The sequence below is a fragment of the Strongylocentrotus purpuratus genome, unplaced genomic scaffold (genome assembly GCF_000002235.5).
Source record: "Strongylocentrotus purpuratus isolate Spur 01 unplaced genomic scaffold, Spur_5.0 spur5_scaffold_2, whole genome shotgun sequence".
Lineage (NCBI taxonomy): Eukaryota > Metazoa > Echinodermata > Echinoidea > Camarodonta > Strongylocentrotidae > Strongylocentrotus > Strongylocentrotus purpuratus.
The window spans coordinates 17,686,709-17,714,708 of record NW_022145605.1 but is presented as its reverse complement, the minus strand read 5'-3'; the positions used below and the strand labels follow the sequence as shown (position 1 = coordinate 17,714,708).

At 37.7% G+C, this 28,000-nt stretch overlaps 1 protein-coding gene across 2 annotated transcripts; it reads left to right on the top strand.

Annotated features, from left to right (window-relative positions):
- Positions 1 to 27,997, top strand: LOC115926709 (PHD finger protein 12-like). Of its 2 annotated transcripts, none has more exons than XM_030991850.1 (16): positions 1 to 463; positions 736 to 911; positions 11,763 to 11,835; positions 13,955 to 14,181; positions 14,940 to 15,220; positions 15,864 to 15,975; positions 18,370 to 18,502; positions 19,179 to 19,337; positions 19,777 to 19,917; positions 20,955 to 21,903; positions 22,614 to 22,730; positions 23,014 to 23,093; positions 23,791 to 24,151; positions 24,681 to 24,763; positions 25,777 to 25,905; positions 26,554 to 27,997. In XM_030991850.1, the coding sequence occupies exons 1-16, from the start codon at positions 413 to 415 to the stop codon at positions 26,989 to 26,991; spliced, it is 3,510 nt and encodes a 1,169-aa protein (XP_030847710.1). In that variant the 5' UTR covers positions 1 to 412; the 3' UTR covers positions 26,992 to 27,997. The 2 variants fall into 2 exon arrangements, with proteins under 2 accessions (XP_030847710.1, XP_030847709.1); XM_030991849.1 differs by having other exon boundaries at positions 14,907 to 15,220.
- The last annotated feature ends 3 nt before the right edge of the window (positions 27,998 to 28,000 follow it).

Below are 28,000 nucleotides of genomic sequence, written 5' to 3'. Positions count from 1 at the left end.
GCAGTTGTGCGCCACCATCGGGGCTCCTCGAAGATGTAAATTTCTCTCCATCAAATCGTACAGTCAGGCTGTATTATATTTTCGGGAATTTCTGAATGTAGGAAATGTGTTTTCAATCCGAATTCACATGTTCGATAGCTGTATACAATATGTTTGCCTGTGCGTAATTTGAAGAAAATTCATAGTTTCACTTCTTCAGGACAAGAGTTTCCATCAAGCACCCTCCTCTCGACCCGAGCATAATATTCGGTGCACCTTCGTCGTGCGATAACTACGGCGGCGGCTACTTGTGGGGATGTGTTACCGTGCATCACCACACGGGGCTGGAGACTTTGTTGGAAATCATTGATTCTTTTGCATCTTGTTTTCTGGATCACCCTTCAACCAGCAGACAAGCAAACCAAATTGCGAGATGGCTACGACTGTCCAGTATGATCTGGACACGTCTGGAGGCCTCATGATGGTAAGTGAAAGTGAAATTCTGCCGTTGAACAACTTGTTTGTGATGCGAATTCGATTTGACAGATGTTCTCGTTTGCTAATACACAGCCATTGAAACGCGTGCGAACAACAAAACTTGCTTGCTGCGCCGTCCCTTGTACACAGAACTCGTTATTTTTCTTTCAAAATGGCGACGCAACGTACCAGGAAAGAGAGCTCTTTGCTGTGCGTCCTGTACATTGTGCTGTCACCCTACTTAACCTATCCATAACTGTTTTCATGTCATACTTGCAGCAAATTCAGGCTTTGGTTGCCCCACCACAAAGTGATGAACCTCCAAGAAAATACAGAAGAACAGAGCCAAGGAGAACAGGAAGAGCAACCAATAGAGACTCTTGTGATAGCTGTACTGAGGGAGGAGATCTTATTTGCTGTGATCGTTGCCCTGCCTCTTTTCACCTTCAATGCTGGTAAATCTTATTTCCTTAGACTCAGACTCGTTAAGTCTGCGAATTGAAGGTCTGTCGGACTCGAGATTAATGAATGGATCTTGTTCATAATTTCATTTTTGATGGGAAATTTCAAGTGTTAATTTTCAAGTGTTAAATACGTGCATGAATATCTTTTGTGCAATTGACATACTCTAGACCTTAAGACTTAAAGCGATGAGAAAATCCCGAATATGTCTTTCTAAATCCAAGAACAACAATTCTAAGTGCTCAATTAAAAAAAGCTGTGCACATATCTTGTTGGTGAAATAAACCTCATGGGACTGGAAACATGCAATGGTTTGCTGCCAAATCATCCATTTCATTTTCTCTTTAAAATATCAGACTCGTGTTGAGTTTTGCACATAACATGTGCATTTGTACATTGATCTTTACATATAATCTTTTTATAATGAAAGCTTACCATATTATTGGTAAATATGGAAACATTTGTGCATTTCAAACAAAAGTAATGGATGATCTTCTTCTCTGTTTTGGAACGTTTAGTGAATGCTTCAAAGATTGGAAACTGCCGGATGAAGAGGCACAGTTCCATTTCAAAAAGTTTTTGTTGTTGTCTTTCATGATTCTGTTTCACACCCAAATAGTCTCCTTGGTGGTCTCTCTCTCTCTCTCTCTCTTTCTCTCTCTCTCTCTCTCTCTCTCAGTATACATGTATATCCATGTATGTTGAATGACGGGTCTTTATACGCAAGTAAAATTGATTTCAAGTTTCTTACGAGATTCTTTGTGATTAAGCAGGCTTCATATTTGATATTTTTCATGCACATTACGGGACAATTTTATTACATGTTCACTCATTAAATTTTGTCTCTCTTTACACGATATTGTACAGATTTTTTAAAACTTGATGTTGGGTTCCTCAGAATCAAATTTATTCCATGTCTAAATAAATGACAAAGGAAGTGGGCGGGGGGAAAAGGATGTAGGTGGGAGGAAAAACTAGACTGTTTTTTTTTCTTCTTAGGCTCCTCAGTTTTCATCAATCTACACCTGGATCTGCAGTGTTGATGATTAGCTAGCCTATAGCTTAACATGCAACCCCCAGATTAGGCATAATCAACTCTATATTTTTCATGAACAAAAAGGGAGACATTTTGCTACAGGCAGACTTTAAGTGATTGCAATGATAGCAGGTCTTGTGTCTTTTCTTTCTTTTTCCTTTAAGACTGTAAGGATTTGGTACAGGAATAAATGCAATTTGACATTTTTCATCGCGTGATATTACAAAAAAGGATTTAAAAAAAAAAAATATTTAAAAAAAATGAAAATAATAATAAATCATTTTTTTCTTCTAAATATCAAATGAACATTGAAGGCATGACAAAATGTATATCAACACATTTCTCGACCCTAGTCCAGTCCAGAATTTAAACTTTGGACTCCACACTATTTAACATTATTGAATACAAATGTAAGCCATGGCCTTTGTGTGATAACTTTTGTACCTAAAGATGAGTCATGGTTCGGTGTGAAACCCATTTAAAGGTTTGTGGCTTTTATTCTTGCACTATATAAGCGCATTTATATCCATTTCCTGAGAAAATATGGGGGTAAAAATTCAGTAATTTGCCGGTAATTTACGATAATAACATTTAACTGAGGAATCATGAATTATTCTCAATTCATGCACATATTCATGATTTGTAATTACTCAGTTTCTTTCTGTAGAAAAGGAAGGTGCGCTGGTGTTGTCTTCTATACGTGTCGATTAATCTAGATTGTTATAATTTTATAAGAAAAAAAAACAGTACAAACCCTATACCTCTGGTATGTGGGCCTCCTTAAAGGTAGAGCTCATTGTTCAGAAAATGGTTCCATTCTGAAAATAAAACAACAACCCACATAGAGTGAAAGACCACCTGTATGTACAGTATACATGAATACATGTACATGAATAGCAGCTTTTCATTCATGTGTGCTAAAGAGACCCTTAGGTGCAGATGTCTACCATAAACCTGTTTACTAATGTACCTCAATTAATGCATGTCTCTCTCTAGAACCTTCCGGTTACAAACTATTTAATTCATTTGTTATACATTATAGCATCTGTACAGATGGAGGGTGTTTCACAAAGCCTTTTTTCAATGATGGACTACACTTTGAATACATTAGGCTTTACTTTGTCTGGCGAGCATTTGAGCCGTTTGGGAAAAACTTTCAGAAAGAAAAAACAGCAGCTTTTTATGCGATGGTTTACGGTAACCCATCATATCTGAACAAACCTTGAGGGTATATTGTGTAGATTAATTCTCTAGATATATAAAAAAAAAAATGATATGCCTTAACTATGGATAGACTCTTGCAAGACATCTAAATAATATATTTACATACCTGTACATGTACATTGTACATGTACATTAGTCCACCTAAATGTTCCATGCAGAAGGCCTACAATTGTAGTTTGGAATACTATATACAAAAAAAAGCCCATCTACCACATGTATGCATACCGTAGCTTTGTGTGTACACTTGAAATTACTTATGAAAAAGTTGATTAGATTTGCCTTTTGTTTGCCATTAGTCAGCGTTGCTACGGTTGCTTGGAGACATGTAAATTTACAATCCACAGGTAACTGTTTCAAAATGCAGTTCAGCTTATTTCAGATTCTAGATTCATTCTCTTTTCCTACCTGTATGCAAAATATACTGGCTTGAATAGACATTTGAAATCTACTCTTGTCTTCATGAATGTTGTAAGCAGAGAATGAAGTGAATGTGAAATCGACTCGCATGTAGTTTTCATCACAAGTGTAAGTTACAGCATGGAACATAGCAAGTGATTGGTGCTACAGAATTACATGACATACTCACAAACCATAGTAGATTTCATCTACACTGTACGAACATGTACATTTAAATACCTGTGGAATTCTGAAGTTCTTCATTTGAGCTTGAAGAACAGGGCAGCATTTCACGAAACAAACCATCATCAGGACATGTTCGAAGATCCATTGACACACATGTCCATTTCAGTACACACATACTGTGTGATCCACAATTCCACATTCCATGTACACACAGGTAGTCAAGCAGTATCGCATATTTTTTAACCCACAGCCTACAGAATCCATGTCATTCATGTGCTATAGTACTTGAACATTTGAAGCACAGGGCAATGAAAGACTTTAACAGTCAACAGGTTAACAAAAAATGTGGAGACCAACCAAATTGTATTTGTATTTATTAGTACTTACAGGATTTATCACAGTATGCTTGAAGTAATTCTTTTCAAACTTTTAAGTCTTGTTCAGATATGACGTGTCACGTAATAAACCGCCACAAAAAGGATGCCACGTTTCTGTTTTTAATAAACTTTATATGAATGTCACATGGGTTCTACAAAGGACCTGCGCATATTCACTCGGCGAGCTCTGTGTTGTAAGATACAGAGATGTGAAGAATATTAACTACAACTCTTTACGTCATCATTAAAAAAAAAATGTTGCGGTTTTGTCGCGTCATATCTGAACGAGCCTTTAATGAAAGAAGAACCGGTACATGTATGTAAAGTGCCATTGTAAACTGTTTACTTTTCACATGCTGTTCACATACAGTGTATGTGCACAGTGTGTGAGAAATGAAAAGGCATTAGGTTCTAGGCACTGCTTTGTCTGCCAAGTTTCAGTATGTGGCAACTAGCCACCTGTCAGCATAGATTATTCTGTTCAGCTGTATTACGACTGGCTAGCAAAACGCATGACATACATTGTATGGAAGACATGTGGTTCAACTTTCGTTGAAGTTGAAAGTTGTCAAACACTATTCAGTGTGAAAAATACTTTATTTGTTCATGTTCTTGGGAGCTCTTTTTGGATTTTCTGTTTCCTTACTGAGAGTCTTTTATTTCATTTTTTATTCTATTTTCTCTTTTGTCCAGAGCTCCTTTTATTTTTCTGAAGCTCATGAAAAGTTTACCAAAGCAATAGTGCCCTCACCTGTGTTTCGGCGTACTGTAAAAACCAGAAACTTCCATGACGTCAACATTATCATGAATTTTTAGGACAGCTATTTCCACAGAAAAAAACTTTTGCGAATTGCAAAAATTAGTGTTATGTCAAAGACTGGGTAGGATGAAACTGTCGTGAACCTTAACCACTTACAAAGTTCATGAACATTTTCATCCACGCGAAAGCTCCTGGTTTTACAGTATTTAAAAAAAATAACTGCTGTAGTTGGTGACAGAGAGAAAGGTACGTACAGTTGTACATTGTTCATAGGCCTACATGTACATGTATGCCTCAGACATCCATAAATTGAGTGGATGGCTTTGTCTCTTCTTTCTCCTGTAGGGTTTACAATTGTTAAATTACTTACACATTTCTGTCATAAAAAAGGGAACAAAATGCCAATAAAATACCAGTGCTGTGTGCATTTGTATTGAGTGTACATGTACATGTATGTATAACTGCATAGAAAATAATGTGCATTAAATTAAATTCCGATAAGATCTTTTATTTGTAACAGGAAAAGAACATGTGATATTCCACCTTATAACATTATGCCGATCTGAGTTGAAGTATATGCAGTGTGTAAGATTTTCTATGATACACACAAGTTTTGAAGAACACATGGACAATAAACAAGTGTGTATAATGGATGGAATATCAACTTATGTATACAAAGAGCATATCATGCCCGTATAATGTACACTGTATGGTGTCAGAAGTTGTGGATGTTCTTTTCTGCTGAATGATAAAATAATTCATATTTTGAGGAATGAAAAGAAAAACACTTACATGTATTGATGCCTGATTGCTGCATTTTACAAGATATCCTTGTACAATATGTGCTTGAACATGCATGTAGTAAATTAAACATTTCTGAATGATTCAAGAAATATTGAACTTCGTGAAGGTCATCAAGGTCACACCTGAAGGTCATCAAGTGGACAGACATGTAACTTAGCATACTAATGTATTGCAGGTTGCATTGTCATCATTTTGTTTGAATGTTAATTTCATTACCTGTCACTCACCAAACATTCTTTTCTATCCACATGTGCTACTGTGAAGTGCGCACACACATGCATGGGGTGCTACCTAAACTCTAAAGTGTAAACTCTCGCCCAATTATGTAGGGGAAACGTGTGTCAGCCAGGCAGACATTTTGATCGTTCTCTCATTTCTCTGCAATGGGTAGCATGGGAAGTCTGATTGATCAATTGATTTCTATCTCCGGTGCTTATGGTCAAAATTTGACCCAAAATAGCACTACAAAGAATCTTATCTTAAAAATCAGTTGCTCCCGCGACATTTACATCAGGCTTTATTTTGTAGGGTTGTAGTAATGGATTTGAAGTTGTTATTCATTCATTTATTGCAAACATTGCTTGGCTTCCACACAAAAGGATATAAAAGTAGTTAACAATACTTTACTTTTACAATAAAGCTACGTAATCTGATGTTTAAGATACCCAAACACGAAAACATGGCTTAGTTTCAGAGCTACATGTAGATCCAGAGTTGCAGTGACAGGAAGGAATAATGTTAGTTTAAAAAACTGTCCGAAAAGCAGGTTTAACCGGAGCATGAGTTTTACATGTTCACATACTATCCTTTAAAAATCCTGCATTTCACCAACAGCATTTCCATATATATTGGACAAGTCGACAAGTCCATTTTTTTGATAATGTTTTGGCAATTGGAGTGTTAATTTTTTTTTAATGAAATAGTATGAATAATTTCTCCTTCATCCATAATATAACTGATAAGAGGAAGAGAAGCATGCAGATACTGTAGGTTTGTGAGCAAAATCGGTGTGTAGGTAGTAGTGTTGCTACTCTGCATACAGGTGGTATTTCTGGTATGGATTGTGCTTGTACATAATGATGTAGGTTTCTGTTCTTCCAACAAGGCAAGGCATGAAAGCTTGGAAGAAGTAGCTCCGACTATTTGCCCGAAACTCGGCAGCAAACACCTGCACACACACGCGAGAAATGTTTGTACATGCATGCATTATGCAGGCCCAGAGACGAAACATTTGCCGAGGAGGTATCCCTTCCCAAACTGAGCATTAAGTATACCCAATCACCTCCAGCACTGGCACGTCCGATGCACTCATGTCAGCTCTCCCTAAACAGTAGATAATCTTACTTTGAATTGGGGTAGATCAAGTATTATTCAGGGGTGGGGGGGGGGGGGCACAAGTCTGAAAAATCTCTTGTGACAAGCAAGCAAGCAAAACAAAAATTAATAATAATTTTCTTTATATTATCATGTCTCTGGTCCCTTTTAGTTTTTGTCTGTCTTTCAAAAGAGGGGCATGTGCTGATTGTACCCCCCCCCCCCAAAAAAAAAGTGACATACATTACATGTACACTGTTTGTGCTAATGCTTTGAATTATGTTTTTTCTGCTTTCTTCACTGTGAACCTTTGTTTACATCATTTAGCATCATCACTAATTGGTATTTAATTGCTGATCAGTGAACATGCAGGTCATTGCATTAACCATTTTATGATTAGCATTCAAAACAAAAAGACAAATAAAATATTCATTGTTTCTTGTGGTGCAGCGATTGGAATGATAAGCATTATCAAAAAGATATTAACCACCATTTAGACAATAAGGTTTGTTTTTAATTATGATAAAATAGATTTACGCTGTGTGCCATTTATTATACAGGGCATACACAGAAGGCCTGCTTTGTAATTTTCCATGTTGCTGGTACTACTTTTGTAGCCACTGTTTACTGCATGAAGTGGCACCAATTGGGGCTGTATTTAACAGATCTTTGGAGATGAAAATGCCTTAAAAATCAAGAACACTTGAGAGTTGAGAGTGTAAAAGAGTTCTTGAGATTCATGAATTATCAAACGCACTCCATTGACTCTAATATGACCGTTTCTCAATGTTGACGTACGACTTCCCCATGCTAAACTCTCTCGTGGAAGAAGTGTCTTGAAAGCTTTGCCAGCAAGCTGTGGCGATAAAGAATAGGCTCCTATCCTTAATACTTGATGAAGTCCGGAACATTTTTTTCCTCGGGAGATTGAACGTCTGTCTATCATTCTTGATCAGCGATCTAATGCTCCAGCCAACTAGTAGCCCTACATGTTCTTATTGGCTGAGGATTCTTTCGTCTGCGGCAGTGAGACTTACCGAATGTTTGATGACTCACGATATTAGTTGCGCTTGGGAAGGGATCTTGGTGACTCTGCCGGGAGGAAGTCACACTATGGACCGCACAGACTTTATTATTGGGTGGATGGGCAGAATATGCTTTTTATGCCTCCGCCACCGAAGGTGGTGCCGGAGGCATCATGTTTTCGGGTTGTCCGTCCGTACGTCCGTACGTCCGTACGTCCGTCCGTACGTCCGTACGTCCGTCCGTACGTCTGTACGTCCGTCCCGTTTGACCGTTATCACAATATCTCAAGAACCATTTAAGATTTAAACTTAAGACTCGGGAATAGTATTTATCACCATAGGAAGACGATCTGATTAGATTTTGGAGTACGTAGGTCAAAGGTCACAGGTCACAGAGGTCAACTTATGAAATTCCTTGTATTGAGTTTGTTAGCGCGATATCTCAAGAACCATATGAGATTTAAACTTCAAACTTAAGGATAGTATGTATCACCATAGGAAGACGATCTGATTAGATTTTGGAGCACGTATGTCAAAGGTCAAGGGTCACAGAGGTCAACTTATGAAATTCCATACATTGAGATTGTTATCATGATATCTCAAGAACCACTGGAGATTTAAACTTCAAACTTAGTGATAGTGTGTATCACTATAGGAAAACAATCTGATTACATTTTGGAGCACGTAGGTCAAAGGTCAAGGGTCATAGAGGTCAACTTATGAAATTCCATACATTGAGATTGTTATCATGATATCTCAAGAACCACTGGAGATGTAAAAACTTCAAACTTAAGGATAGTATGTATCACCATAGGAAGACGATCTGATTAGATTTTGGAGCACGTAGGTCAAAGGTCAAGGGTCACAGAGGTCAACTTATGAAATTCCATACATTGAGATTGTTATCATAATATCTCAAGAACCACTGGAGATTTAAACTTCAAACTTAATGAAAGTGTGTATCACCATAGGAAGACAATCTGATTAGATTTTGGAGCACGTAGGTCAAAGGTCAAGGGTCACAGAGGTCAACTTATGAAATTCCATACATTGAGATTGTTATCATGATATCTCAAGAACCACTGGAGAATTTTCACTTCAAACTTCATGATAGTATGTATCACCATATCATAATATCTCAAGAACCACTGGAGATTTAAACTTCTAACTTAATGATAGTGTGTATCACCATAGGAAGACAATCTGATTAGATTTTGGAGCACGTAGGTCAAAGGTCAAGGGTCACAGAGGTCAACTTATGAAATTCCATACATTGAGATTGTTATCATGATATCTCAAGAACCACTGGAGATTTAAACTCCAAACTTGTTTAAATTGCTCTATGGCGGAGGCATCATTTTCGACTGCGCGCAGTCAAAATTCCATCTAGTTTCTTTCTTTCTTTCTTTGAGGCTACCATAGAAAGATCAGTTCAATCAACAAATGCCGTTGATTTGATTAGTGTATCATGTTTTAATGTAAGGTAGACCTCACACTATGGACTGCAGAGACTTTATTATTGGTTGGATGGGCAGAATATTTTTTTTTTCTTTCTTCGAGGCTACCATAGAAAGATCTGTTCAATCAACAAATTCCATTGATTTGATTATTGTAACATGTTTTAGTGTGAGGTAATGTAGAACTCAACCAAAACTGATTGTTGGAGAGAAAAAAAGGATGTTATCTAAGTGCTAAATGGAGGATAATTTGTAAGTTTTTAGTTTGTAAAGGTGGATTTTCTGCATTGTATTATGGGATATGGTGAAGGATTGTCCTTTTTTTCTCTTAGAAATTACGCACAAAGCACATTGTATGCGAATTGCACTGTAATGATAATTTATACCAAATAATTCTTCATTTCTATTTGAAACAAATCTATAGTCATCTGTTATCACTTAACAACTCCACACCTCTTTGTATTGTTTGTGTACATTTGGAGGAGTCTGCATTTGTGACGTCTTTATCAACCACGGTGGCATGATTGCCCTTGAAATACAATCAATGGACGACTGTTTCTAGTATATTCAGTCTTGTGGTTGTAAATTACGGTAGTTTACATTGTAATATTCGGTATTAAATTTTCATTTCCATTATATGTCACATGCTACCAATGAAGTTTAAGAAGGGGGAGGGGAGAAAAAATCACATTTGTAAATAGATTGAGTGGATTTTTGTCCACCGCTTGTTCATTCCACATAATTGGAAAGAGCCTGCTGTTAATTTAATTCCAGAACATTTCCAGACTGTTGAAGACCCATGTTTTTGCTTCAAGAATCTTTCACGAGTTGCAGAAATTCAATAGTCTGATCCAACCATGCATTATAAACCTTTAGCAAACCTCAGGACCTCAAACTCTGAAATTTGCAACAGTTTTATGCATTCATTGTATGAAGAGATCTAAGTATTTTTTTTTTCTTCAGGTCTTCTTTAGCGGGCACAGCATTGAAGATGCAATAAACAAATAAGGGTAAACCTTTGGCAAACTTCATGATCCTCTAACTCCTGAAATATGAACAGATCTGAAGATTTATTTTCTTCTTCAAGCCTTCTTTAGCAGGCCTTCTTTAGCAGGCACATGTTTGGAGATGCAATAAACAAATAAGGTTAAACAAATCCACATGGATGCTCGAATCATTCCTGAAAAACATTTCACAAAAAATCATGAAACTTGGTGGGCAGGGTCATTGTACATGTATACCAAACATGCACTTCTATCTACTGTGCAGACTGCAGTTTGTTGGGCTCCAAACCAATGGATTGGATATTCAGAAGGTCATTGGAAGCCCAATGGGGTCAATCGCTGCAGACTGTTAGCCTTGTGCTCCCAGCCTCTAGGTCAAATTCCTGGCCCATTTTTCATACATCCATCCATTCATTCATTTACATGTACATGTATGCATGTTATGTGAAGATATTTTTCACTGAAGTCGTTGTACTTTACAATATCAATATTACTTAACCTGACTTCTATGAAAACAAGTACAGATAGCTTGTAGTGATGTAGACCAGATGACTTACTACTTTTAGTCCTATTCAAATGACTAAGACTATGGCATGACACTCCCTTTGTACTTGTAGAAGAAGAATTTAAAGACTCAAATTTTCGTCTTAGTGTATATCATTTGCTAAGAGCCAGGAGGGTATAAATTCCATGCAAAATGATGTGAAGTACTAGTAATAATTGTTCTCTCACAGATTCAGCAGACCAAAATGTTCAACATCTTCAGCAATCATCAGTTGCCCTGCATCTATAGCATGATATTCATGCTGGCCAGGCCTAGCTTGAATTATATTTCAATGTCAACCTGGCATATATAAATTATGAATTATGTGAGATAGCAGTTCACCGGCGCTTGCAACAAAAGCCTTGCATTATAAAGGCTTTTTGGCACTTCAATTTATCCTTGGAACCCACTTGTGAAGTTAATGCATTATAAATGAACATAATGGGGTACATGTATGCATGGTCATTTTATTTCATTTATTTATTTTTCATCTTCACTTACACTTGAAAATCATTAGAGTTAGATGCCTGTGCAATAATGAATTTACTCTAGGATTTATCAATGTGCCTAGTTGCAATAATATATTTCATATTAATGTGAATTGTTTCATGTATCCAAGTTTCCCTCAGATATGACTTTCAAGTTTTCTGATATGATATAATTCACTTTCAACATTATCTTCTCTCTTCCCCCCCCCCTCTACCTCTCTTTCTGCAGTAACCCTCCCATATCAGAAGAGGATCTACCCTCTGGAGAATGGTTGTGCCACAGATGCACAGTAGCACCCCAGGTAAGATTGAATATCATGGATCGAACCATTGTGCCTCCACGGGGGTGGCCAAGCATGCCAGTAAGGTACTAGCCAGGATGCACGAGATCCTGGCATAATCATTGATCATTGCATGACATGAGTGCATTCAATTATACTCTACTCCCTCATGCAGTGGTGAAAAAAAAAGAGGTTTTCCCCGTGGCTAAATCTTGTGTGTGCTGTTACAATGTTTCCCAGTACTAGTAAAATGCTGATTCTCTATTCCCTTTTAATCTAATAGTCACGATAGAGAAATATCAAAGATCATTTGATTTAGGTAGATACTGAGTTTCTGCTGCATTGAGCAATTTTCTATGTGAATCTGAACTCGACCTAGATGCAGAAAAGGATCGATTTATTATTCTGTTTTTCTCTCATAGCCACTGTAGTGAAATATACATGTAAAAGATTTTTTGTTTAGGTTAAAAAAAAATGGGTCTTTACTGTATTTCAGCGATTTCTACTTAAAACTGAAATCATCCAAAATGCAGAAAATATATATTTTTCTTTTTAAAATGTGAAATAGTCGCCAAAAGGAAATGTCAAAGATCATTCTATTTTGGTTTTGGTCTCCGCTTCACTAGGAATTTTGCAATGAATGATAAACTCGTCATTTATGAAAGGATTGAGTCTTTATCTTGTGATAGTGAAATATCAAAGATCGTAGAGATGAGCTAACCTTACGTAGAAGAAGATTGCAATTTTCAATTTGATATGATGAAATGTTATTATTATCTTTTTAATGTTATTCCACATTTGATTTGGTGATTTCATATTCCTCAACAAGTTTCATGTAACTAATACTTCTACTGTGCATAGAGAATGTAGCAGCCGAGCTAGGAGATCGTTCCTTGAAGACGAAAATCATAAACATGTTTTCTTCATTGATGGCAGTTTACATGTTGAACATTTTACAGATTTGTTGCATCTTTTTAATATCATATGTTAATTTCACCCCAAAAGATTGAAAAATGGTGTGTTCAAGTGTTTTTGTCATTGTATAAGAAATATTCATACAGGGATGTTCTCATAATGCATGCTTTTGATGTCAATGTGCTGTATGCATTCAACATAAATTCAAATGAATACATATATACAAAATCAGTGTTGCACTCTTGACCATCGTGTTGTCAATTACTTTGTCAATGAATGTAGAATGGAACTGTTATAGTGACCATTCCTTCAACAGGGTCCATCTTCATTTTTGTATTTTATGGAATTTTAATTACAAGTCCAATATATATTCATTACAATGGTATCGATAATTGAATCTACCATAATTTCTCTACATTAGATATGCTTGTTATTGAAAATTTGTTCATTGTTGTCAGTTGACACAACATAGAAACTGTGGTTGCGATTGTGGGAATATGCTTGTTTCGGTTCAGTTTGTATGGCAAGATAGTAAATTACGTATTAACTAGTTAAAGATAAGTGGCCTTTATTGTGTAACAGGGATTGGGTATCTTTGTCTCAGATTCCGAAACAAATTCCTAGATTTACACTGTAGCTCATGCTACAATGATAATTATAAACCTTTAGGTCAGTCAGGAACCCAGGACTTTTACAAACTGATTGCCTGTCTGATTATCAAGATATTTATGATTGGAAATCAAAATTTCATTTTTTTTTTCCTAACGGTTTTTATAACACTACAGTTTATTAGGGAAAATGAGTATGGTGAAACCGGTCACTCAAAGATTTTTACTTTTTTGCGGCACTTCCTGATCATTTTGAAGCGCAAGTTTTTTAGAGCTTCAATATTACACCATAAAACAGACACTGATGCATCTCAGATTTAACATTGTTAAACGATGCCTTCAAGGGGCAAAGTCCATTAATCTCTATGAAAAATGGTCTTTGTATACAGGTTATCTTTTATGCTCATTGAAGAGTGTGTTATATGAAAAAGAAAACTGCAGTTCTTCGGAGATTTGTGGCCTTCATATGCAGGTGGCTACAGATATGGTCGACTGTATCCATTTCCATCTTTTATACTCGCTGAGAAGAAAGTCAATGAAAGGAAAATGCACTGTTAGCAGATGTGTTCGATAGTCCAGTTGACTGTATCTCTCTCTCTCTTTCTCTTACCATATAGCCTTTGAACACAGAGATCACCCTCTCCGACACCATCAAGTCCATCGAGAAGGCGGAGCGCTCCGAGAGAGAGAAGAAGCAGAAGGAGGCTGCTGCTGGTGCTGCCACCGCCAAGGAGAAGGAGAAACAAGCCTCCTCCGCCTCACTAAGGCTCAATGATAGACTGAACGACAGACTGATGAGAGAGGGAAGAGCATGTTTGCGACTTGCCCAGATCCAGGCTTACAAGTAAGCATTTACCTATTCCAATCCAACCCAGGTATTTATAAAGCGCCAATATCTAGTTGCCTAATCAAAGGCGCTGATGAGACTGAAAAACTACCAAAAATGTCTGTTCATGATTCTATTTGGGGAAGACAAAAAAGCAATGACTAATTGTAAGCAATCTGAAATAGCTATGTCTTTAGTTGAGTTCTGAAAGTGGATAACTGGTGACAAGAGCGAAGGAAAACTTGTAAACCAGCAATTTACCTTACAAGTGCAACTAACAGAATAAGTAAGAAATTTTTTGTTAAAATGAAACACACAAAACTTGGAATTGATTGATTTGCTTCGACCCTTGATAACTATGATCAGTTTCCACAAAGTGGGACTTCTTAAGTTTTCTTTATCAATTATCGACAATTTTAAAGGGGACTTGAAAATTATGTCTTGATCTTTACATTATTTGTCAGCTTTGTTCTCAATGTCATGGTAATCAATTGCTCTTTTTCAGAGATTATCGTAATAACCCCTGTCTTTATAATAATAATAATAATAATAATACATTTATAGAGCGCAAAAACTATCCAACATTAAGTATATATTCTACTGCGCTACAAGAGCTCCTGATATGCTTAGATTTACAGTAAATTGAAAAGATGTGCTTTCAGTTTTTATTTAAAGATATTATTTTATATTGTAGGAATTGATTTTTTTTCATTGAACTCCTTTTCTGTGTGCCACAAACGTAGCATGCATTCTATGAAATCTATTCCTATTTCCAGAGAGGCACAAATTGAGGCTGGGATCATTCCAAAGGAGCCGCCCGAAGAGGGCGATAACACCAACATGACTGATGGAACGGAAGAAGAGAAGATGGATGTCGACAAGGAGAAGGAAACGATGGAAGCGGAGGAGGAGAAGAAAGATGAGAAGGAGAAGGAGGAAGAGGAGGTATATGTCAAGTTTGAGAACCCTCTTAGCTACCTCATCAAAGCAGTGGCCATTCAGAATCCCAAGCAGTTCTCTCTCCCTCCGGAGATGATGAAGCATGAACCCCTGCCAGGTAAGTGGAGATGGCCCACTTTTTATGAGGAAAATGTATTTTAGATGGTTCCATTTATTGAAAGGGGGGGGGGGGGGAAGCTCTTTGCAGTGTTTTTAAAAAGAAGGGAAAAAAATCATGATCGCTTTGTCCATCACCGTTTGAGATATTCAATCATTACAATGACTTAGTATGTAATATGCACCCGACTTCTTTGGGACTGTACGAGAGAGAGGATAGTGAAATTGTCCCTGATATTATTTGTAGACATGAGTTGCAATCGTGTTGAGAACAGAAGTACACAGAAACTACTGCAAGGAAATTTCAATGATACTTAAAGGAATGCCCCATGAACACAATATAAATCATTTGGCAATGACTAACTTAAATTGCAGATTCTATTTGTGTTTTAAAGTCTTTCTTTGAAGCAGTAGATGTTCTGCTTTGCTCTAGTGAGCCTTGCGGGAGACTAACAATATTGTGAATTTAGCCATCTGTTATCTACTCCTGAAAAATTCTCAAAATATCAGTTGAAAGCTACATATTACAGGAACAACATTTGTCGGGTCTACAATATTAACGTAAATTCCTGATATGTAAACAGGTAAACAATAGTTCTTGTATAAAAAAAAAGCATGTATTGTCATCATCTGTTTATGTTCAGGGACAACAAAGAAAAAGAAGAAAGAAGAATTATCCAAGAATTACAAAAAGCCTCATGAATTGGATAACATGATGATCCCGCTGCCAGCTAAAGTCTGCTTCACATGTAACAAGTAAGTTCCAGTTAATGGAAGCAGCAAAGTTCTGAACAATACACTTCTTAGTAATCTTTCTAGACCTGGTATTATTCAAAAGCAGTTTAGTTTCCCCCAACAGATAGAATTGTACATGAAATTCACATTGAAGTCAAGGCAATACTTGTAGGGACCACTTGAAGAGAGCCAAAAGAAAACAAACAAATCACTTCCTGAATGCCAGGTCATGGAGGTCAATTCAGAGGTGTTAACACTCTCACAGAGTTATGCTTCATGAAGATATTCATGATAAATGCAGAATTTGTTTCAGTTTGCTTACGGGTACAGGTTAAAGCTTACACCCCTGATTCGAGGAAGGGTTTTTACATCGGGCTATAACCCATGCAGACAGCAGACAGCTGCTAATGATCGCTTTAAAATTCATGGTGTGAAAGGGGCTGTCCTATCTTTGCTCAAGAGTTCAGAGTGTACTCTGAGCAACATTAGCTAGATTTTTTTCTTTAGTGCCTTATCAGATGAATGCATTTATTTTTGAGGGGGGGGGGAGGGTGGTTGGTATAGTTTAAGACACAACTTGGTGTTCATTTGAGTCCAATTCCCATTACAGCAGTCAATTGCTGAAATGGTAAAGTGAAAATCAATTTTTTTTTTTGAAAGGCAGGAGTTGTGTTGTTGTTTTAGAGGTTTTCTTGGTGTGGGGGAGGGGGGGGGGGGGTAGGGCAATTGTGTTTAAACTTGAGGCTTCGCTTGACTGATATGAGTGTTCTAATATACAATATCAAACATTATGAATAAAACACCCCTTTTCAAAAAGTTGAATATTTTAATGTAATTTTCTCCAAAGTTGTATTAAAAACACAAGCTGTAAAGCAATAGTGTTGTCACTCTGTGATACATAATATGTATAAGTACAACATACATGTATTTATTCCATGAAAACAGACTAGCACACCAAGGAGTTACAATGGAATATTTAACCCATATAGGTGTACTCACTTGTGTTGGGTGCTGTACATGTGTGACACAGACTAAACATCTATCCCTTTTCATCCCGCTGCGACAGTTTACCACCCCATGTGGAAACTGACTTCACGCATGATACTTAATTCTCAGAGATATTTTGAAACATGGCAGAATATATGTCTGACTGTATTCTCAGAGATATAAAACATGACAGAATATGTATATTTGTGTGAGGTCCACTTACTGGACTGGTTGTTTGTGTTGATTTTAGAGAGATGGCAAGCTAAGGTTTGCTCCAAGCAGGAAGGATGTACTTGTTTGTTTAACTTGTTGCAAGATAATATCCACCTGACCGCACTATGACTGGGATAGACATGGATTAACTTACTATTTAGAAGCCTGCGTTAGACACACATTTGAACAGATTGACCCAAGGCTCTACACATTTTTGTTGTTGAAGGGATTGAACTTTTTACATTCTGTATGTATGAGCCTTCTGTAAAATTCAATATGTCCTGGGCGCATTTTAGTTTCGAGCCTTGGATTGCTATAATAACGATGGATACTAGTACAGGGCAAGTTAATTGTCTAATGGGAATATCATTTGAAACAAGCTTTAGAATCCACCTGTCTGATTTTTATTCTGAACAAAAGATTAGTCAGAACCAATGTTTTTTTTTCTCAAAATCATATTTGAAGAAAAAAAAAGGGGGGGGGGGAATGTGTTTTTGTAAGGTTTTTTTTGTTGAGGGATCCTAATTTTTAATTTTCGGCATTTTCGGCTAGAAGTAAGGCAGACAGATCTTAAAAGACATATGGATCAATGACCTTCTAATGCTCTGGGATGAACTAGTGTAATTTCCATGAATGCCCTTTAATCAACAGTTTACCTTTACCTTTTTTCATACAAGGTGATGTAGAATGCCACATTTATTCCAACAAGTATCTTCATACAACTTAAATCTGGTGTAGGATTCAAACTGCTGTGTGTGAGATACTTGATATCCTTTTTCACGTACAGTTTATTAATGCCTTGTTGTGTCATTCAACGTTTCTTTCCATGTTTCATTCAACGTTTCATTCAACGTCTAACCGGGCATGGTGGCTCAATCGTTAGAGCGCCCGCCTCATGACAGGAGGTCGTGGGTTCGAACCCCGGCCGAGTCATACCAAAGACTTATAACAATGGGACCTTCTGCCTTCTAGCTAGGCGCTCAGCATATTAGATTGGAGAAGGGTAGTAATAACATATTATGTTATGCAGGGCCCGCTGGAAGAACAGTTTCATAACTGAAGTGGCTACCCTGGGTAAATAAAAGTTATTATTATTATTATTATTACGTTTCATTCAACGTTACTTTCCACGTTTCATTCAACGTTTCTTTCGTTTCTTTCGTTTCTTTCCACGTTTCATTCAACGTTTCTTTCCACGTTTCATTTGTGCTACAGGACATGCCGAGTAGCTCCCCTTCTCCAGTGTGACTACTGCCCTCTGCTGTTCCATCGAGACTGCATGAACCCCCCTATCACCTCCCTACCCACGGGCAGATGGATGTGTCCGAACCACCCTGAATTTGCCCTGGTAAGTGATGGAGAAATATTGAACTTATGGTGAATTTTGAAGAAAAAAAAAAGAAAAAAAAAACTTGTAACGTGTAACAATGTCACATGAAAAAGCTTGTTCTGGTTTGTGCTTTCATGTTTCAAATGTGACTAGAAATAGTTTACCCCTTTGGTCCAAATTCTTTGTAAGGTTTCTTCACATGTTTGGATTATGTCTGAATTTTATATTGAAAGGAAAGCATTAGTTAAAGGAAAAGCAGAGGTTTTGCAATCCATAATTGCAGATACTTATTTATTTGAGTAAATCATTGCACAAACTTCTCTGCTTATTTCACAGTTATCTTGTACAGTCTAGATATGATTCTATTCTACTGTTGCAAAAAGATGTAAACACTTGCCGTTTTATGAAGAAAAGAAGCATTTAAACATATTTTGACCTTTGACCTTTGGCCCCTACAGCCAGCATTTCAGAATGGAGTTTGTGTGGAAATCTGTTCATATGTGTGTCTAACGCAGGCTTCTACGTAGTGAGTAAATACATTTCTATCCCAGTCAGGTAGCTATTATCTTTGACAAGTTAGACAAACAAGTATCTTATAGTTAGCTTGTACCATGTCAAAATTGTGATATCATAAATTTTCATTTATAATGAACAAAAAATACATACAAATTTTGTTCAACCTTTGACCTTACAGCCAGCATTCCAGAATGGAGGTCACACAGAGCGGGTGAAGATCTTCAATCAGTTCCAGGGCAAGGTGGACCAGCAGGCCATCAAGCTTCAGTTCATCAACAAGATACATAGGAATGGACCTCCCTGGAAGGAGAAGTGTAAATGGCGCAAAGTAATCAAGGTAGGAAAAACCCTCTGCATTATTTTTTTTGTTCTCACTGGATATTTGTATTGACAAAGAGCAGGAATATGCATCGCAATCCATTTTTTGAAGCCTTTTAAGAAAAAAAGTTAAATGGAGGTCTGGTGATAACAAAAAATTAATGCTGGTAAAAATTACTCAAAAGTCAATATCATTGAAAGCAATTCCATTACCAGAACTTAAATATAAACTTGAACCTAAAAACAATTAGATTTTTGTTCAAATTTACTTCCCCTAAGGTTAAGAATAAATGCATCTAGAACTTGTTGACCAATTTCATATGAATTTATGTGCTCGTTCCTTTTACTTCCTCTGTAAGTTCAATGTAAAGAAGAGGATTTCTCCTATCCTTTATGCCATCAATGATATTTGGCAAATTGAATCACTGATTAAGACGCTCCACCATCTTTATCACCAGGTACCTGGAGCGATCAAGAGCCAATATGCACTGCCTCCTCCACTACTCCCTCTTTGCCATGAGCGCCCCCCTCCCATGATAGGCCCTGTGGATGAGGTCAGGAAACCGGGTCCTCTCACCGCGCAGGAGGAACAAGAAGAGGTCTGTATTCACCTTCTTTTGATTAAATACTGCCATACAACCAACAGGTCCCTGTGGGGTCATTGGGTCAGGGGTCATTGGTCTGGGTCCTGTTTCATGAAACTTGTTATCAATAACAAACGCTAAATTTCTATGACAAACCTGCTCTCAGCCAATCAGATGCCACTATTTCAGTAGCTTATAACAGTTATTTTTTACTTATTTATTGATAATAAGTTTTATGAAACAGGTCCCAGACCTATGACCCCATCACCCCATCTGACTTTCCTTATCTGAGCTGTTACTTCCTAAATGTATTTAGGCTACTAAAACAATGCTACTCACTATGAACATGACGGACAATGGAAGCGGACAAAATATACAGTTCCTCAGGTAGACAAAGGAACATCCCTTCACTGCTATTATGTAAAAATGTGTAGAACAGGTGTCACATACATAATCACCTGTTCTACACATTTTTACATAATAACAGTGAAGGGATGTTCCTTTGTCTACCGGAGGAACTGTATATTTTGTCCGCTTTCATTGTCCGTCATGATCATAGTGACTTCTATAGTAAGCAAATTTACATGGGTTTAGATAGGAGTTGTCATTTCTTTGATGTGACTGCCCCCCCCCCCCCCTTCTCGGAAAGGATGGGGGATGGTTACAGCCTTGAGGTTAACAACGAATGCCATATAGTCGTACAAATCACATTCATGGTTGCATTTGGTTCAAGAGAGAGAAACCAGTGATTATGTTTATATTTGTCAAGAGACTGCACATTAAATGAAAGCATGTTCAAATGATCGTATACCATCAAAAAGCTGGAGTAAGAGTTGTTCTTTATTTAGTTTGTGTAAGGTCACTTTAACGGTGCGACTGGATAGTATGTGTTATTGTTGTGTTCTCAGTTATTCATTTTGTCCAGTGTCTCCTATGCCTATATGTTGTGAATCTCATTTATTCTTTGAAATTTGTTGTTTCTCTATTCTTTTCACTTAATGATATTTTATTATCCAATTGAAATATGATTTCCTTTCTTTTTCAATCATCAGTGGTTGAAAGGTGTAGTGGCTTTGCAGACGAGTATAGCAAGGCATTTGGCTCACAAGGCACTACCGAAAGAACCGACAATCAAACCAAAAATCATCACCGCGTCTATGCTCTCCAAGTCTTCATCGGCTCCGCCCATAGTCACGTCCACACCGTCCAATCACAGCGCAGCATCCAGCAGTGCTACGTCATCGAGCGTTACATCATCAAGCATTGCGCCATCCAGCGTTACGTCATCAAGCATTGCGTCCACCAGCCAGGAAACAAAAAGCACTACCACGGTTACGGCAACCGCCACGAACCCTAGCAGCATAAAAGATGCCGCAAGTGTCGTTGAGTCTTTGAGTAAAGAATTTAGGACTGCTAAGCGGGATGGTTACAAGTATGATTTGATTGATACGCGAGAACCAAAAATTCGAACGGTCGCCGATTTGAAGGCATTGCACAATGGGCCATTCAAACCGATCAACTCTATTGTGTCAAACGGACCGTCGAGCTTGTACAAGAGCAAGACGGACCTCGTCCTAGAAGCAGCTGAACACCTGAACAATCATGTCATGGTCAAGACGAAAAGCAACGGAACATCGCCCTCTCCTGAGGATAAGACGTTACATGACTCTCCTGCGGCGAGTAGCATTGTGAATGGCGGTATAACGAATATTGATAACTCTGAGTCAAAGGTTGTGACCTCCATACAGAGAGTGACCTCTTCTGGGGTCAAGTCACCACCATCGGTGACCTACACAACGGCAAAGACAAATGCGACGCCCTCAACGGTCATGATTAGTAGCGGGAGTGTGGTTGTGCCATCGTCTGCCAAGGTGGTGTCTACGACGCAGGCGGGGAACCTCAAGTTCACCACTATCACCATGCCAACGAAGATGGCCGTTGGTGTGGGTCAAGGGTCACCGGGAATGACGGGGAGGGTAGTGACAATACCAGCTTCCTCTGGTGAGTAAAATTAGTTTGTTCAACAACAACAAAAGTTACAGTCAATGAATTATTGTTGGACCTGTAAAGGTTATTTGAAGGGCGGAAGGCTTTTGAAATTTGTACCAACCAAACTTTCTCTTTCATGAATCTGCTCTGTATTTTCATTGGAGGCAAATCCATGGTTTACCTCAGGTAATGATGGGGGATTGTTATCACTCTGCCTCTAGTTGCAAAGAAACATTACATTTTCATATACAGTGGAAACTCGTTATAACAAGGTCCTTAGGGCTATAGAAAATACCTTGTTATATCAGAGTTTTAAAAAAAAAATATATAAAGAGCTGGGACCAGCAAAATCACCTTGTTATATCAGATACCTGGTTGCATCAGAGCTCTTTATAAGGCGTTTTAAAAAAAGATGTTGTATTGCGACCGACCCCAAAATATTGAAATCTATGGTCGGATTTCTAAAAAAGGTTTTTTTAATATTTTAACCGTTTTTTTTTAGAAAAAAAAAGTTTAGTATATAAAAAAATATCTATTATAAAGCATTCAAAACTGATAAATATCAGCCCAAAGAGGGAGAAAAAGAAAGAAAAAAAATTCTGACCGACCGACCTGTGATTTGGCACATAATGAGGTTCCACTGTACTATTCTGTCTAAATTGTAACATTGTTTTGTAACATCCTTTTCTCTTTTGGTCACACCCTCCTTTCACCCCTCACAGGTAAGCTGAGCCCTTCACCCCTGAACTCTGGCAAGATCACCCCAGCTACCCTCGGCTCCTCACCAGCTATCATCAACCTCAACAGCTCTCTACAGTCATGTATTGATGGCACTGGAGGTATGCATTATACTTTACTTTACTTTACTTTACTTTACTTCTCAGTAATTTGTAAAGTCTTTATAATTATCCATTAATGATGATAATGGCTGCTACAATGTTGATGCTTCTGCTTATTTTTGAAGATAATGATTATGGTTGTGATTATGATGTCATCTAGTTGTTTATGGTAAATAAGTTAAGAGTAGTTCATGGTAGTGAGGAAGATACATTTTATTGATGCAAGTTCAGTCACGACAAATTAATTCTTTCATTCTTTCTTTGTTTGTTATTGCCTTTACAGAAGTAGAATTGAGTAAGTTGGATGAGAGGCTGGTCCAGATTCTTGCCTGGCAGAGATTGCAGCAACTATTACCTCAAAAGGTAACCCAACTTTCTTGAAATCGTATTTGTATTTGTATTTCTGTTAAAGCGGGACTGCACTACTTGTATCTACTTGCGCCCTCTGTATAGCCAACAATAGCGAGTTTTCGCACAACGACGCAAGTGCTGACTACGGGGTATTTAAATGAGCTCGCCACCCCGTACTAGCTCGACTCCCGATGCTAATATGGCTGAATACCATCGTAGCTTTGGACGCTACGCAGACATTTTTGCTCTGAGTGCGACCCCCCGCTAAGATTAGCATTGTAGAAGGTCGCATCGCCAGTTGTGTAAACTCGCTACTCCGTAAGCGGTACCCCTTGGTCCCCAATGATCCCCTTTTTCTTATGTTATTTGAGAGCTGGTTTGATGAGATAACCACCTGCCAGTGACCATGCAGGGAGGTCTAATCGCTCCTGACCAAACTTGTGTCGATGATGCTTTGAAGCTGTTTTCAACAGGCCTTTTATTAACAGCAAAATTTGAAACCATATCAATATTGTTTTTCTTTCAGCAGAAGTCTTTTTTTTAGAGATGTTGAAATATATGAGGCATTAATTCTATGTCAAAGCCAAGTGACTGTAATGACTGTAATGGAGATTACACATTTTTTGCATATCTCCTTGTTGATTCTTGAGCCAATTCAGATTTTATGTGGATGGTTTTATATTATCTTATTTTCTTGTACCCCTCTCAGAATCAGACCTTGCAGACTACAATAGTCAACAAAAAAACCACTACCAACACCAACACAGTATCATCATCATTATCATCATCCTCGTCGATGTCATCCTCCTACTCCTCATCTCCCAGCACCAACGCCACCGTCATCAACCAGGGTACCTCATCACTGCATTCGTTTAACACAGGCGGTACCACCACAGTCGGTAGTGTACCGCTTCACACCTCCACATTGCCATCACCAGGTACCGACCATGGTGTCCCCTCCACCGGGCTATCACATACGGTGCGGGCCAGGGCCATGGTGTGTCCTGTGAATGGAAGAGGTCCCGGTACGCCAGTACCGATGTGCTTCAGGGCGTTGCATATAGGATCAGGTCAGTTTGGTTTGCCTTTTTTACAAGGGGAGGGTTGTAGAGATAAAATTTGTTGCTTGATGATACAACCAATATGTACTGTTGTATTGTAGATATTTTTTTTAAAACTTACTTTCAATGGCAAGTTAGATGTTTTGATTACTGTGTTATGTTTTGTGTAATACTGAAGTCATAGATATGTTATGACAATAACTAGAAAACCTTTGGGATGGTTTGAAATATAATGTCTGCCACTCTTCATGGAGTGGAGACTTTCTGTGCCAGTTCTTAATCATAAATTTAGATTAGTGATTGAATTTACTTGTCATTGTCAGTAGTTGACAAAAAATTGTAATCATATTGTGATTCATACCACATTTCATTTGTTTCTATCAACATGTATGAAGAGTCAATGGCTAGGAAAATGTGTGAAATAAGTTAATTTTAATCCCAGGTAATTACATTAAGAATATTTAGATCATAAATGCAGATATACTGGATGTTTTTTTAATATTTTTGTCTCTGTATGCTTTTTTTTCTCTCTTCACAGGAAAGGACATGGATGTTTGTTCAGGGAGCTATGGGCATTGTAATTTTGTATCTCCCAAGCACGCATGTATATTCTATGATCAGGTAAGACTTGGATGAAAGCCTAGATCAGTTAGGTACCTAGGGACGTAATCAATTCAGTACGCGGATTAAGTTAATATTTCACTTAGAATTTTACTTAAGCAAGTTGAGTTACCGGTAAAGGCAAAATACTTGGTGAGCAGTGTCACCTTGTCTATCCAAAAATCATGCGCAATTAACGCAAGCTCTAGTAATTGTGCGCCGCTTAAGATAACTGCTTATGATAACCATATGCCTCCCAATGAAGCCTCCAAAGTTATTGGCTTAAGTCTGCTCGGGAGCTGTTTGAAACTGAGGTTAAAATACTTGACCAAAAGCTTCAATTGAATACCATAGTTCGTTAAGTATTTTATCTGAGCTGAAAACTTAGTAAAATACTCATATTTCTAACATACGTATGGAATTCAATACCGACCCTGTATAATAGACTCAAATTGCTTTTTGTGTCTGGGAATATTTTTTATTAGATTATTATTTTCAGTTAGGGTTAGAATTGAAAAGTATGGAAGACTCATTTGATTTTTCAAAGGAAGAAGAAAAAAAAATCAGAATGGAATAAACCAAAAGCATGTTTTGATTCGATATATTGTAATATGTTTTTGAGTTTAGATTTCCATCGGCAAATTCAATATAAGAAAATACAAAGATAGAGGGGGAAAAGGTTTGTGAAATGGAACTAGAAAATTAGTAACAAAAAATGTGAGCATTCCATCATGTATGCATAAAAAGGCACTGGTTATGTATGAATAACATGAAACTTTTTTTTTTTTTTTTGAAGTACTGTATGTATATTCTTGTATGTTTTTAATGAATAATGTAAATTATAGCTCATTAGATTTTCATCACTTCAGTCCCTATATTTCAACTGTGATTGTATTTGATCTTTGTTGTATTGATGCAAAAATCTATTGGGATCGAAGACGATGGATGTGCATAGAACCACATGAATAAAGAAATGCAGCTTCCGGCTCTTAACAAATAATCTTTAAACTTTTGTCCATTTTATACTTTTTCAGACTACGAGGTTGTATGAGTTAATCAACTACAGTGAGTATGGCACCAATGTAGATAATGTCATCTTCTCCTGTGACTCATCAGATAAATGGTCATCCAACCATCCAAGAGCGTCCCCTATGGTCAGGAATGTAAGTTAATTACGTTTCTTAATTGTTAAATGCTTGCCATCTAAACACAGCATGTAAAATGTGCATGTTTTGTGTTTTGAAATTAAGAGGTGTTCAGATGGTGTACAGACTCTTATGTATATGTTTTAAACACGCTTTTCCAAGTTGAACGCAATGTATTGGGTAGTGCATTTGAGAGATGAGAAAAATGAGGTGTTTGAATGTTGTAGAATCATTGGTTTGTTTCACAGTCATTCTGAGTAAACCTATTACCTCAATGTTTGCACAACCAGTTTTTATTTGTATGGTGTAAGCTACATGAAAACAAGACATTGTGTTGCTTTGAATACATTTTTTTTCCTGAGCAAATAAAGCTGTTGATATAATCAACAAACATTTGATAACGTCACCTACTTTTGTCTAAAGGCCAAATAAATTCACAAGATTAAAGATAAATTATTTTCCCCTTTTTTCAAGAATTAGATTTTGCATAATGAGGAACACATCTTTTGATATATCTACATCAAATATCACTGTATTTGTAATTATTTCTCCAATTAGAGATTTCGAGAATTAAGATGCGCAACATATCTCTCCTGTTTTGTTTTGGAACTTAATCTAAGTTTGTTTCACATCAAGATAAATGATCTCATCTCCCTCATATTTCAGGTTCGCAAGATCATCGACAAGAGGAAAGTGCGGTTCAGCGAGAGACTCATGAAAGATGGCAAGAGTCGTCATGAGATCAAACAAGAGAAAGAACCGGAGATACCCACACGCATGAGTGCCACGACCAACAACCATTTCCATCCGTGCGGTTGCCGTGGCGGCAGCAGCTCGGCGCTGCTCGGCGACAGCAAGGCAGGCTGGGAAGGCACCGCACTGTTGCATCATGGGAGCTTCATCAGAATCGGCTGCCTCGGCTTTGTATTCAGTATTACGGAAAACATTACGAAAATGACGCAAGCGCCAAAATCGTCTTCGGCGAGTTTTCATCCGGATAACAAGAGGTCGGTCGTCGTTAATTCATCATCAGCGTCAATACCTGCTCGGAAAACAGTTACACAGACAATTGTGAGGTCACAATCGGCAACGTCATTACCGTAGTGACGCAATTCTAGAACTTCTCCGCTTCGGTGACCAAGTATGTGAGGCATTTTCAAACTTCCAAGATCGCCATGGGCTTTTCAACTGAAGATGTAATTTTTGAAGCATCAGGCAACCCTCGTGGATAAAATAAAGTTTATTTCCAAAGGAATTATCATCGGAGAGCTGCTATAAAACCAGAAGCTCTTGCATGTTTCAAATCCAACGAGACTTTCACGAGAGGCCAAAGTTCGCTGAAGTTTCATGCAGCAAAATCCATGAATGGCAACACTAACTTTTATTTTGCAATTCTTGTTGCCAATTGCCACTAAAATAACATTCATGAAAGCTTAAGGTCGCAGAAGTTTCTGGTCTTACAGTAAATATATTCTTGTTTGAACATTATTTTAGTTTTTTTTCTACAAAATGTAAACTTCCTGTCAGATACAAATATGATACTCTGGCTCAATCTCATTTATGAGAGGTCAATGATGTCTTGTGCAACCTCTTTGGGGGTGATAAGTATTCAACGGTCTGCTGGTTCAGACTTACTTGCTACATCGTGGTGTGTTCACATTACATCATGGCATGTTCACACATTCTCACTCATATCCTGATGACATTGCTACTTCCTGGAGTTTGAAGGATGAGTTATATCAGTATGAGCTCTGAAAGTATAGAGTATGCATTCTAGATTCCCCTGTGTATTCCTCCTTCATTTTAATGTTCTCTCAACAAGTTTTCTGCACAGCCCGTACCCCTCTCCGACCTCGCCCTTCCCCTTCCTCTCTCCCTCCTACAATCAAAGTTTCCTGAAAGATTGTTGTTTTGGACAGCCAGGTTCCCTTCCTCACCATATTCCCCTTCCTACACTGGAAGTTTCTTGTCTCAAAAATTGTTGATTTGGACAGCCCTGTATCACATCCCTCCTCCGCCTATTCCCCTCCCATATTTTACGTTTCTTGTCTCAAAGTTTCTTCAAAATAGCCTTGTAACCCTCCCAAACCCTAACTATCCCATCCTACATTTT